This window comes from Schistocerca serialis, chromosome 1 (genome assembly GCF_023864345.2).
Source record: "Schistocerca serialis cubense isolate TAMUIC-IGC-003099 chromosome 1, iqSchSeri2.2, whole genome shotgun sequence".
Lineage (NCBI taxonomy): Eukaryota > Metazoa > Arthropoda > Insecta > Orthoptera > Acrididae > Schistocerca > Schistocerca serialis.
Window position 1 is genome coordinate 472,279,393 of NC_064638.1, and position 13,864 is coordinate 472,293,256.

Here is a 13,864-nt window from a genome sequence, read left to right on the forward strand (position 1 = left end):
TGTAACCGAAGTTTAATGAGTTCCTTTTAGCATTCATGTGGATGACCTGACACTTTTCGTTATTTAGGTCAACTGCCACATTTCACACCATTAAGATATCTTTTCTAAATCATTTTGCAGTTTGCTTTGATCTTCTGATTACTTTATTAGTTGACAAACGACAGTGTCATCTGCAAACACCCAAAGACAGCTGCTCAGATTGTCTCCAAAATCATTTATATAGATAAGGAACAGCAAAGGGCCTATAGCACTACCTTGGGGAATGCCAGAAATCACTTCTATTTTACTTGATGACTTTACTTTTAATATAGCCACAGACAATGTCTGTTCACCCAGGGTCAACAGCATATGCTATGAAAATCATTGAATGATGTGATAATATCATAAGACAATGAGCAGAAATTGAATGAACAACTAAATAGCTGGCAGACGGTAATTGAAGAAACAGGCATGGAAATAAGCTTAACAAAAAGTAAGGCTATTAAATTGAGTAGGGAAAATGAAGAAATAAAGGGTGTAATTTTCAATGGAAAAATTATTAAAGAAGCAAATGCTTTCAGATATCCAAGAAGTAAGCTAACCAGGAAACATCCAGAATTTGGAGAGGATAGAAAATTGCTCAAAATTTTATTACTGTGAATCAGACATTATCGGAAATCATAAAATATCTGCCAAAGTAAAGATTATGATATACAAATCACATTATCTATTAGTTTTGGCTTATGGCTCAGAATGTTGGGCCTGGACAAAGAAAGATGAAAGAGAGATGCACTTTCTGCAAGGAAACCTGGGTAATATGAGAATCATCAAGATAAGAAATGAACCAATACAAAAAACGTTTCATATAAATCCTGTAAAAGAAACTATAGACATGAATAGGCTGAAACGGTTTGGCCACGTTAAAAGAATGGGAAAAGAGAGACTAACTGAAACAGCCTTGGAGTGAACAGAAACTGGAAGGAGATGAGTTGGAAGACCACAAACGAGATGGAGTGACCAGGTAAAAGGTAATGTGAATTGGAAAGGTCTATAGTGACAGGATATGCTGAACAGTAGACTGGGTGGGGGGAAGAGAAAATATTGGAAGAGACTTTGTGGCCAACTGTCATAAACAGAAATGTTTCATGAAAAAAAAAGAAGAAGAAATTGCTTTCCTCACATTATCTTTGTTCCTTATGTAGAACAAGTACTGTACTGCTGTTAAGAAATCTCTGATGTGTTACTGTTACTTGCTTATTCATTAATATCATGTATCAAATTCTTTAAGGAATAATGGCCACAGTACAATAATAATGTATTAATCATAAAAGTGTTGATCTATTATTTTGTATGATAATAATTCAGTTAGCTACCTAATCGATTAATAGAATATAATTAAAATCAGCTTTCTTATATGTATTTCTTGTGGCACACACACACACACACACACACACACATACATTATATATGTATAAGGATATGTTAAGAGAACAGAGAGGAAGGGGGGAATGAAGTTAAAAAATGATAATACCATTCAAAATAACTGATATCTTCTTTAAAAATGTTGTCATATAATCTTTGTTTTTGAAAGTTGTGTGTGATTGTCTTCTTTATCTTTCTTTTTCTCCCTTTCACCCTGTCTTCTCATTGAATAGTAATTTAGAAAGATGATCCTTTTACAATCATAGACTTAGTTCTGGTGTTAAAAATTAAATGTACTTTTAAACAGTGATTATTAATAAATTACTTACAAAAGAGATAATTAATAATATAAAATTTATAATTCTTCACTTTGCCTTCCTAAAATATAGCATGATGCCAAGAGAAGTGCTGTTGGATTCAAGTATAAAGCGGATATTAGGTATTGGTTCTGCACTAACTCGTAATAAAGTTCTCCAGGCAGAAGTTCAGCATTGGTATCAATTGCCAATTGATTTTGTATCTGGAGGAGATGCTGCTATGGGAGCGGCTTTATCAGCCTTGTCTGTATCTTAGCTGTAACTGGTCAAACAGTCTCTGTCAGAGTAATATTTTTTGTCAAAAGGCAATTTGTATGACATTTGTCATACAGATTTCCTGATTTATGCTTGCATGGAAATGAGTAGGCCAAGAAATTAAAATGAAGATAGTGCTAGTTAGAACTGCTCAAACTATATTTTGAGCAGTAATATTGATTTTAAAAACATATCATTATATGTAAGGTGGGTCGAGGAGTAGTTAACTACAGAAATAGGTTATGTACTGTACCAATCAAAAGAAATCAAGATGGAGGCCAGAAGCATGATTAAGCATGTGAAAGTTTGTAAGTGAAAAAGTAAATTTGGCTGTTCTCATATAACAGAGAAATTAAACCCATTCTAAGAACTGCACAACAAGAATGAATACCAAGCTTTTGTTATCTGAGCTGAAGGGAGAACAAGAAAACAATAAGATAACCAGGAAATGCAGATTTGATTTGAGGGTGGAGGAGGGATGGAAGAGGAGAGAAGGTTAATTGGGGTAGACTATTTATACAGCTGTAAATGTTGCCATAGTGTCACATAATTTAGATTTTAACCACTCAGTGTGGTCAGCATTTTCAGATAGATTTTTCTTCTCTACAATCAAGCTTGTGAATATTGGAGGCTACAAGTAGTAAATTTGGCAGATGTACTTCCAAGAGAACAAGGGCAGTTACTTGAAAGCTAGTAAAGTTTCTGCTATTACATTTGTTTATGCACCATGTACCAATCTGCTTCAAGTGAATGGGTTGCCTTTCCTAATTTTTGTTTTGTTACACCTAAATATTACACAGTTTTCCTAGGTGATCAGAATTGGTGACACATAGTCATAGCAGATGATTCCATTTGTTTCAGATCTCAGCTATTTGAAAGAGTCAAGATATCATCAAATTGTAATCTGGTTTCATTTTTTAGATACTCTCATGCATTTACATGTGGTGCTCTCTGATATGTGCTCAGTTCTATGTATCACAGTGTAATCTGGTTTCATTTTTTAGATAATCTCATGCATTTGCCAAATTTTGATGGATTTTATTTTACATTTCTCTGATATGTGACCAGTTCTATGTATCACTGTGTAATCTAGTTTCACTGTTTAGATAATCTCATACATTTGCCAAGTGGTGATCACCAGAAAGCCTTGCCTGACATTAATCCATCCTTTGTTAGCTAAAGCTCTCTTAGGACAACAAATAAAAATGTATAAGGTTGTCTCAGAGAGACTGGAAACCAGCATTTTGGTTAATGTTGCTGTTAATGCCCTGCTGTCCCCTGCAGTGTATGAGTTTGTTTGTTCTGCTATAAGCTTAAGGTCTCATGTCATATGGTAACAGACATTGGTATTTATTACATGGAACAAACATGAATCATAATTCAATGTAAAAGTTATTGGGTTTACAATTTCTTCACAGCTTGAGGTGCTTCAGATATTGTAACAGGAAATTTTAAAGCATAGTACTGCATGTAAAACAGTTATGTAGGAAACTGTTACCTAAAAAGCTTTAAAATAGTTTTATAGTTCTTTTGTAATGCAGCAAAAATATAAGTTATTTGCCAGTTTCTTGCCTGTCAACATTTATACAGGATTGTATTTGATTGACCTGTTAAAATTTTATCATTATATGTAGAATCATAGTTAGTTTTGATGTGCATGAAGAGCATGTATCAATGCATTAGAGAATGAGAAAACTTTCTGTAATGGATGACTGTACCTGTCTTACATTCTTGTTCATGTAGCATTACGAGCTTCTAAAGACAAGTACTCATATACCAAGTGCTACAGTTAAAAATTTTCTTCCATGTAAATATTTTGGCATCTCACCATGTTCAGTATCTTATATTACTTTGTTCTCTACACTTAATAATGTCTAATAGTAATCTCTAATGGTTAGCAGATTTGATAACACATGGAAAAAAACTTTTAAGTTGTTTCTCAGTCCATAAAGTTGTGAAATTATTCCATCCACTCTCTTTATGTCAACTTCTGATCAGCTATCAGAACTTAGATAAATGACACTGTACAAGTTGTTAGAATCAGATCAAATTAAACCTTTCTGGGCAGTTGTCATCTACTATAAGCTCACTTATCCACTAGTTTTTTATGCTTTCTTTGTGTCTCTTCAAATTGAAGGGTACATCACTCACTGTTTTACAAAACAGTTTCAGGCTTATCATATTTTAACTGAAAAACTGTGAGTGTTCCATGGTTCTCAGATATATACCATGCTATGCATTACAGAATCCTCATTGCTGTCTTTTATTTGGCATACAGTGTGTTTCGTATGAAATCACACACTGTTCTTAAAACTAAAACACATATTCGTTATTTTTTATTCATCTTGGGGTATCTGTTTTCTGTTAGGTACTTTTTCACTTTAATCTATGCAATATTTCTGTCATATATTTGCTTATCATATTATCTATCATGATTTACCACAAATAAACATTTTTTTGTAGCCTGCAGTATTCATTATCTTTTTTTTGTCCCCAACACAAACTAAGATATTCAGTAGGTTTCATGTTCTAGATCATTTACTGGTTCTTCACTCAGTATTTGACAGAATTTCTTGTTTTTTCTCAAGTATATAAAGAAAGACAACTTTGCAAGAAGACTGAAGTGTCCAGGAGTTTTCTAGTGCTCACTTCTGATAAAAATTTGCAGTATATGTACTGTGTGCCAATTAATCTTCTGCAGCACAAATTAAACATATCAGTATATTGTGTGCTAATTGTGACTTTACTGTACAGTAATCTAAAATATACTTAATCTTATGCAGTAATAAAGGGAATATTTTTCCAATGTAAGACTTTCATGAGACAGGGATGACAAATACACAAAATGAATCTAATACAGTTAAGCTAACACACAAATTTATTTCCTATTGTTTGAGAGATATCACACATTACTATAGCAGAAACATCTTTGTTCCTATAGCCACAGCTTTCAAAATTAATTTTCTCAGAAGCAAAGAGGATTCTTTATTATAAGTTCAACTACAGAGGCTTTGGTATTTACAAATACTGATTTATCTGAATCCAGGTTTTCAGCATGTTGCATAACCTATGTGCCTAATGTTATTCCAGGTGCTACAAAGATTTATTAATCCTTTGTTTCACGAAACTGGAAAGTAGGTTCCTGTAAATTTAAAATCATATTCTGGAAACTCTAGGTTGGAATATCAACAAGATTAGGAAAAGGACAGATTGCTACTCACCATAAAGTTGGCCCATTGAGTTACAGATGGGTATAACAAAAATACTGTGGTGTATTATAGCTTTTGGCCAAAGTCTTCTTCAGCAAGGGAAACACACACACACACATACACACACACACACACACACACACACACACACATTCACATTCACATAAGCAAGGGCTCCTCATGCAAATGACCACTACTACCAGTAGCTCCGACCGGAATCACATTTACCAGTTTTAAAGGCCCTTTTAATGCCATTCAGTCACTGACATTTAACAGTATCAAAATCCAGTTTATAACTTCAGACACAGCAGTGCAGCAACATTTAAACAACACCTATTCTCTCACCCTCCACCTCCATAGCCGAGTGGTCAGCATGGTGACTGCCATACAGAGAACCTGGGTTCAATTCCCAGTACTGCCAGGGGTTTTTCCTTGGTGGGAGGGCTGGAGCGGGGTCCTCTCAGTTTCTTGAAGCCAGTTGGGGAGCTACTTGAATGACAAGCAGTAGTTCCAATGTCTGTAAAACTGACAATGGTCTGGAAAGCAGTATGCTGACCCCACACCTCTCCATACTGCATCCAGATGACATCATTGGCCGAGAATAACATGGCGGCTGGTCAGTCCCAATTGGCCTGTCTGAGCCCATAATGATGGAGCATTTAAACAACACCTATTCTCTCACCCTCCGCTATTCTCTCACCAAAGTCATGCATGTTACACATTTAATGGCCACTTTTTATATAAAAATGTCAAAGTAAAAATTTATTGATGATGTTAATTTATTGGACTTTAAACTTATTATATAAAGAGATTTCTTCCCACCTTTAATTTTCAGAAAATCAATGTTTCAGGAGTGAACAATATTTGCAATCAATAGAAAATTTGGAAAAATACATTTTTAATTGTTGCTGTGATTACATGCCCCTTTATTCTGTAAATGGTGAGCTGTAGGTGTGCATAAATTTTGGGGGTAATGACCAGAAAGCATTAAGATTAAGTTAAGGTGTAAGAACTTATAAATCAGTAACAGATAAATTACTCAATATTCACTATCATAACAGAAGACCAATAACAAACAAAATCACTACAATCCTTTAATCAGATTATATAGCAAACACAGTGAGAAAAAGTCCACCACTTCTTTAAACAAGTATCAGCAAATGACATATCAGAAGGATTTACAACAGAGTCATAGTCTCCTCTTATCTTTTGGTTCTCAGTGACAAATTGCTTTGTTTACCAGTAATTAACAGATATTTTCTGTCTGTCTTTGACTCCCGATGGAAGAATTTCTTTTGTAGTCACAGTCCTTACTCTTACAAAAATTATTGGTCTGTGCTAGCATATTGTTCCCTTACAGGGAATACTGTGGAGGTTCTGTGCTGTAAGAAGTATATTGCTTTCTTTATAAACTCGGCTATAATTTTTTGTTAGCTCATTGTGTATTGCAACCACCTCCAGACATACACTCTGTACCATAAACAAATGTTTGGTAAGCTATTTGTGCTTACCAGTATGTTCTTAGCATCCTCACTTATACAGGTCTTCCATATTTTGTATCACTAATTTCATAAATATCTTAGTTACAAGTGCACACACACACACACACACACACACACACACACACACAGAAACAGAATCTTCTTTTTAAGAAAAGTGTAATCATATTGCTGCACTTGTACTTCACACTGTGCATGGTTGTGTGTGTGGGGGGCGGGGGGCTGAAGCCGAACTACAACAATTTTTTAATATATTGAATTGTGTTGTTGTTAGTTTCCATAACTGGTATGACTGAAAATCACACCGTTTGTTATTTGGAGCTAAGCTGTGCTCAGCTCTTTCAGTGTGTATACAACCGTATTTTTATCTATTGTTATTGTATGTTATATGACGAAACCTTGAAGAACTCCCAAAATATTCTATAAGAGGGAGAGTGGATATTGCAGGTTATAAATTAGTTCCTCTATATATTTATTTATAAAAAGATTTATTTGTAGTTTAAGGATCAAAAGTTAGTTGCAGTTATTATATTTGAAATGCAGATAAAAGAAATTAGTCATATCAGTGCAACACAACAGTAAATTGAAACTGATTATGGTATATTAAAATTTGAAGGGAGTTTAAACTTCTTTTTATGAAAGGAGTGATGTTGTTGTTTTTGTACTTCCACTTCATATAAGATTGTGATATAGTACTGTTTTGGAGATATTTGTATTTATATAGTGTTTATTATGTTAGTTCCTATTGTTTCCACATGAAGTACAAATAATAACTATATGCACAACATGCATGGACCATGTATTACATGAGTAATTTACAATACTTATTATATTGTTAGAAATTGTGCATATTTTTGTAATATATCACATAAAAAGAGGGAATGATTTGCATCTGCTTGAAATTGTTATTATTGTAGCTACTACTATTATCATTGTTATTGTACTCATGAAATGTCAACAATTGATTCTTATTTCAATAGATTTTCATTTCACAAACACAGTGTTTCATTCCAACTCACAATCTAGATTCAGTGTGCTGAAATTTGTTAAAATTTAGGGTACATTCCTTTCATTTGATAATAACTTGGTGTTGAAACTTGACTGCAATGACTATTGGGCTAAGGTAACTAAGGATTTAAGAACATGCTGTCTTCCTGTCTCTTTTACTTTGAAATACTACAGATCATTTTTTATTATACAAAAAATCCATCCATGGCTTAAATGTCACAGTGCCTTTAAAAACAGACCATAGTAGCTACAAAAATATAAGTTTTGAATGGGCTTGTTGTGCTAAAATGGGATATATTACTTTCATAAAATGCTTTAAGAATCTCAGGTCCAAATCATTCCCAAGATTTTATTCATAGCTGTTATTTGTTCAGAACTGTGGTCCCTGTTTTTTCAAAATAAAAATCACTTGTAAGGTGCTCAATTGTGCACCTGATGACTGAATTTTATTTTGAAAAAAGCATTCCTAATATTTCATATTTTATACACAGCTGAATTCATTCAGAAACTGTAATATTTTACTGTTATTGATTGCAATAATTTCCAATAAAATTTTTGCCAATAGAAATTGTCTGTCTGTTATGTCTCCTGCAATGTTTTGAGACTGTGTGCCTGTTGAAATACTTGTTGATATTTAATTATGATATTCTTTGAGCAGTAAGCTTATTAAGGAGTTGCCAGCATAAAAATGGTTTTCTTGTATGTACCTAGAGTGTTCATTCTGCTGGACTAAAGCAGATTTGAGTTACTTGGCACCAGAAATTACTACTAGATAGGGGGGGGGGGGGGCAGGATATCAGTGCATAAATGCTGGATAGAAGACTTTATAATCACTTATTTATTATATCTGCTGCTCAGCACTTCATCTTTATAATTCACTATTTATTCCATTTGAATGTCTTAATTATTTCTATTCATATTGATTTGGTTCCTACATATCTTACCAAAAGCATCTGGACACTCCCAGGTAATGTGTGGTTGAGCTCTAGATGTCATGGGAAGTGGAAGTGCCATTATAATCAGAGGCAGGGAGAGTTGTGTCATTAGTAGAGAAGCAGTAACAGCAGAATTGGTTTGTCAGGAGAGCTCAGTGACTTTGAACATTGACTCATCATTGGATGTCACCTAAGTAATAAATCCACCAAGGGCATGTCAACCCTTTTAAAGCTGCTGAAGATGACTGTTGATGATATAATTGTGAAGCGAAAATGCAAAAGAACAACTACAGCCAAACCAAACCAAGGCGAAGCAGGTCTCAGGTACAGATGAACAGGAACCATCGAGCATTGCAGAGAGTGGTTGTAAAAAATTGCATTAAATCAGTGCAAGGGATCATTCATGAGTTCCAAAGTGCTACCAGCAGTCTAACTAGCAAAATGATTGTCAGATTCAGATTCAGATTCTTTATTAGTCATTCAGCATTGTTACATGCAATAGACTTCGTCAGTTCACTTAACTTATTAATTTTACAAAAAAAAATTTTTTACACATTTAAGTTGATATTAGGCATTTCTAAAAATTCTTCTAATGAATAGAATGGATTGGTTAACAAGAAGTTATGAACATTGTCTTTAAATAATTTGTCAGGCTTGATTGACCCATTTTTAGACAATTTGTTATATATTTTAATTGCCATATACTTATGACTATTGTTAGTTTTGGCTAATCTATTTTGTGGCAACAGCAGAGAAGTACACGTTCTTGTATAGTAGCCATGTCTTTCATTTGTTACACTTAAATTAGGTAGTTCAGCAACTATGTAGTTAACACTGTCAAGAATATATAAATTAATTACTGTTAAAATTCTATATTTAGCGAACAATGGTTTACAATGTGTTCTATTATCTACCTTAGCCATTACTCTGATTGCTTTCTTCTGGATCACCATAATTTCATTTATTTTTCTGCTGTTTCCCCAGAGTATTAACCCATACCTTAAAACAGATTGAAAAAAGGCAAAGTACGCTGTCCTTACGTACTCAAATGTCACACAACACATCAGTCTCTTCAACAAATATATAACTCTTGACAACCTAACCACTATGTGATCAACATGAGAGTTCCATGTTAGACTGTTGTCAAGTACAATACCTAAAAACTTTGCCTTTTGTTTTTCTATTTTTGTAGACTTTGATAGACTGAACCACATATTCTGGGTCTTTTCCTCATTTAATAGCAGACCATTGGCATTAAACCATGATGTTGCATTTTCTTTTGCCAATTTCATATCACTTACAAGGTTATCAAGTACATGGTTTACAGATAGAAAAGTTGTGTCATCTGCATACATATATGTCTTTACATCTATATTTCCTGGTAAGTCATTTATGTGTACAAGGAAAAGAAGTGGCCCCAATTTAGATCCCTGTGGCACTCCATGTTGAACCTCGAGTATGTTTGACAGATGATTTCCTGAACTCACCACCTGGTTCCTTTTATTGAGGTATGATTTGATGAGTTTTAAACTTTTATCACATATTCCATAGTACTCAAGTTTAGAGAGCAGAAGTGAGTGGTCAACACAGTCAAAAGCTTTGCTCAGATCACATAAGGTTACCTGTGCGTGCGCATGGTCCTCAAATGCTGCTAGAATGTCTCTGACTACGAGCTCTATGGCATGTATAGCTGACCTTCCTTTTCTGTAACCAAACTGTGATGCACTTAACATACCATTTAGTTCTAGGTACTCATACATCTGCTTATATATTACGCCTTCAAAGACTTTTCCTAGTACTGGAATTAGTGAAATTGGTCTGTAGTTTCCTGGATCTGATTTGACACCCTTCTTAAAGACTGGAGTTACCTTGGATAGTTTGAGAGGATCAGGAAAAAACCCTTCTATGAGACACAGGTTTATAGAATACGTTAATGGTGCTGCAATGTAATGTATGATTTCTTTCAATAGATTGTTTGACATATTAAAAATATCTGTACTGTATGAATTTTTCATTTCTTTGACTATTTTAAGAACTTCATGTTGGCATACCTCTCTGAAGTGTTTCAATGATGATCCGGCCCTATTATGATTTAGGTTTGCTCTCTTCAGATAATCTATATATGTTACATTGGGTTTACTGATCAGCTTTTTGATATCATCAGCACAGCTTACAAAATATTTATTGAATGTATCTGCTGGTATTGGGACTGTCTTGTCGAAGTTTCTGACTTCACCTTTAACAGTATTAATTACTGACCAGGCTGTTTTGCACTGGTTTTTACTATTTTTTATGAAATTTGTGTTGTATCTTAGTTTCGCTAATTGCAACTCTTTCTTATACAGTTTCTTAGTGATTTTTTCAAGATCCTTAATTTCATTAGAATTGTTTACTTTGGCAAGGCGCTTCAACAGCAGTAGCTTATTTTTTAGATTCTCCAGTTCTTTGGTGTACCAAAATTTACCTTTTCTTGTTTTATGGTATTTCTTTTGAACAAGATGGGCTTTTAAAATACCTGTTAAGTAATTGTGGAATGTTTCATAAACTGTTTGGGCACTGGAATCACAGTTTTGAAATAATTTGTCCCAGTTTGTTATGCTCAACTGGTGTGTTAGTTTTATGAGATTGTGTTTTGTTAATATTAAGGTATTAGATTTTGTTAACTTTTGTCCAGCCTTGCTCTCATCTCCTTTTATAAAATGTCTTAACTTTACTGTTAACATGGAGTGGTCTGAGAAAACAAACTCCTTTACCTTGGTGGAGTACATATCACGAGCACAGTTGACAAAAGCATTATCCAAGCACGCTTGTAGTCTTGTTGGTTCTGAATTTACATGATGGAAGTTGTGCTGCCTCAGCATATTCAGTAACTTATTTACACTGGGTTTGTTACATGTTACATCAAAGCTTGAATTAAAGTTTCCCCCAATTACAGTTACATACTGTTTCCATTTCGTTATGTAGCAGAGTACACTGTCTAAATTATCTAAAAAAGTTTTATCATCTGAGTCAGGGGAATGGTAGATACATACTATGATAAGTTTCATTATATCACATATGATCCCGGTAATTTCAAAGTGTTTCTCTACACATGCCCAACCAAGATCTAGTTCTCTACACTCTATTTCATTTGAAACATAGATAACAGTACCACCATTACGGTACTGAGATCTGCAAAAACTGTTTCCATATTTATAACCTTCTGGTACATAGTATTGTATTTGTTCTGGTTTAAGCCAATGTTCTGATATACATAAGAAAGAATACTTATTCTGTGGCAATGACTCATCCAGAATTTCAACTTTATTTTCAAGACCCTGAATGTTTAAAAATAGGATGTTGTTGTGACTTATCTGTGAGTTAGCAGGCTGGTTTTTCACATTTTTATTTTCTTCTTGGCTTGAAACCATAAAAAATTATCACTGAATGACACAGATGTATTTTTCTTTTGGCTCCTCCTTAAGCATTGCTGTGTTGCTGCTCCAGTCGTTGTTGGTTCTGTTACTGCTGCTGCTTCTGCTGATAATGATGGTGCTGCTGCTGTTTCACTTATTTCTGGTGTTTGTTGTTCCATAACTGCTGTGCCTTTCTGTGAATTATTAACATTTGGAGTGTTCACTTGCATTAATAAAATTTCACATTTGTCTTGGAGAGGTGTAGCTTCACTGATAGCAGATTTCACATTGGATTCTACAGGATACACACACTTCCTGTCCATGAGAGGTATGACTTTTCTATCATCACACTGCACATTTGAGATTTTATTTACAAGTTCTAAAATTTTGGTTACTATTACGTTTTTTCCCAGTACATTTAGATGGGAACCATGTGTTGTGTGAAATCTTTTCCCTAAGTTGCTGATGTTCACAAATGTTACATTTTCAAACCGCTTGCAAATATTTTGCATCTCTTTATTTGCAGTTTCAATTTCTTTATTTACACAAGACCATTCCATCAAGTCGTAACGGTGTGGCACTGAAAAAACAATAACATTTGTTCCTCTCAGCTCATACAGTTTTCTTTTTAGCGAGATTAAGAGATCGTTTTTTTCGTTCCTAGCAATATCATTTGATCCCGCCAGGAAGATGGAAAAGTCCTTTTTGCTCAATGAGGAAATTTTTTCTTGACTCATTGACGTAGCAGCACTGAATTTTGCTCCTGGTTTTATTGTACAGTTAAAACTAAAATTCTGACTACTTGTACGCCGAAATTCAGCGGCTGTGTTTCGTCCTTGGCTGTCGGCATACAGTTCAATTTTACCGGTACTTGCTGTTCCGAGATTGCCTGTTTTCTGCCTATCTTTGCAGTAAGCGAAGTCTTGTTTGGCACTATTTATTATGTCTTTCTTGCTAACACATGTCGATATTGTCTCAGTAGAGCAGCTTAGCGGTGGAAGATTTTTCGTGAGCACTTTCGCATATGATCTTTTACTTAACTGCTGCTGAAATATTCCATGTTTTACCTTATTCACAAAGTCGTTTGATTTTCCACATGGTACACTCGCATTGTTAACTTCACTTTCACAATCCGTAGTCGACAGAGCTTGAAAGTAATTTTCGTTCACTATATTTATGTTTCTTTCGCCGTTTTCTGTATCTTGTATTATCTGTTTGCGTCTTTTGTACTTCACTTCCGTCCAATTATCCGACATATTCGTACTTTCATGGCGCGAGTTTTTCATGTTCCGTTCACTTTTTTCTTCTTTAAGTTTCTTGATATCCATCTTCAAGGAACTGATAATAAATTGTAAACTAGACACCCGTTCGCTGAGCTTTGTAATTTCATCCTTACAACTGTCACAATTTTTCTTTTTCACGGCAAAATTCACACTTTTTCTCGGATACGCACAACGAATTTTTACACTAGCCGCCATGCCTGTTATGGTGTATGAAGTTAAAAAAAGAGTGAGAGACAAAGGTCGAGCAACACCTTATAAGCCACACATTCCTGGAATCAGTGCTAAGTGACACTGGAGGTAGTGTAAAGAGGCCACTGGACCATGGGCGACTGGAAATGAGCCTTTTGGAGTGATGAATCACAATAGACCTTGTGGCAGTCTGATGGAAGGGTCTGAGTTTGGCAAAAGGCAGGAGAATGTTACTTGTCATTATGTATAGTTCTGAAAGTAAAGTAAAAAGGAGGTGGTGTTAAGATACAGGAATATTTTTCATGATTAGAGTGTGGTTCCTTTATTTTGTTGAAAAAAAAAAAAAAACCACTAAATATAGAAGGTTGTGCAC

General features: G+C 34.5%; 1 protein-coding gene across 2 annotated transcripts in view; it reads left to right on the forward strand.

The window, feature by feature from the left end:
- LOC126473419 (sedoheptulokinase-like) overlaps positions 1-8,257 on the forward strand; it is a 114,698-nt gene extending 106,441 nt beyond the window's left edge. For both annotated transcript variants that reach the window (XM_050100450.1, XM_050100460.1), the window contains exon 8: positions 1,791-8,257. In XM_050100450.1, the coding sequence (XP_049956407.1) occupies positions 1,791-1,974 (184 nt within the window). In that variant the 3' untranslated portion in view covers positions 1,975-8,257. The remainder of the gene's footprint in view (positions 1-1,790) is intronic.
- Positions 8,258-13,864: the final 5,607 nt, after the last annotated feature.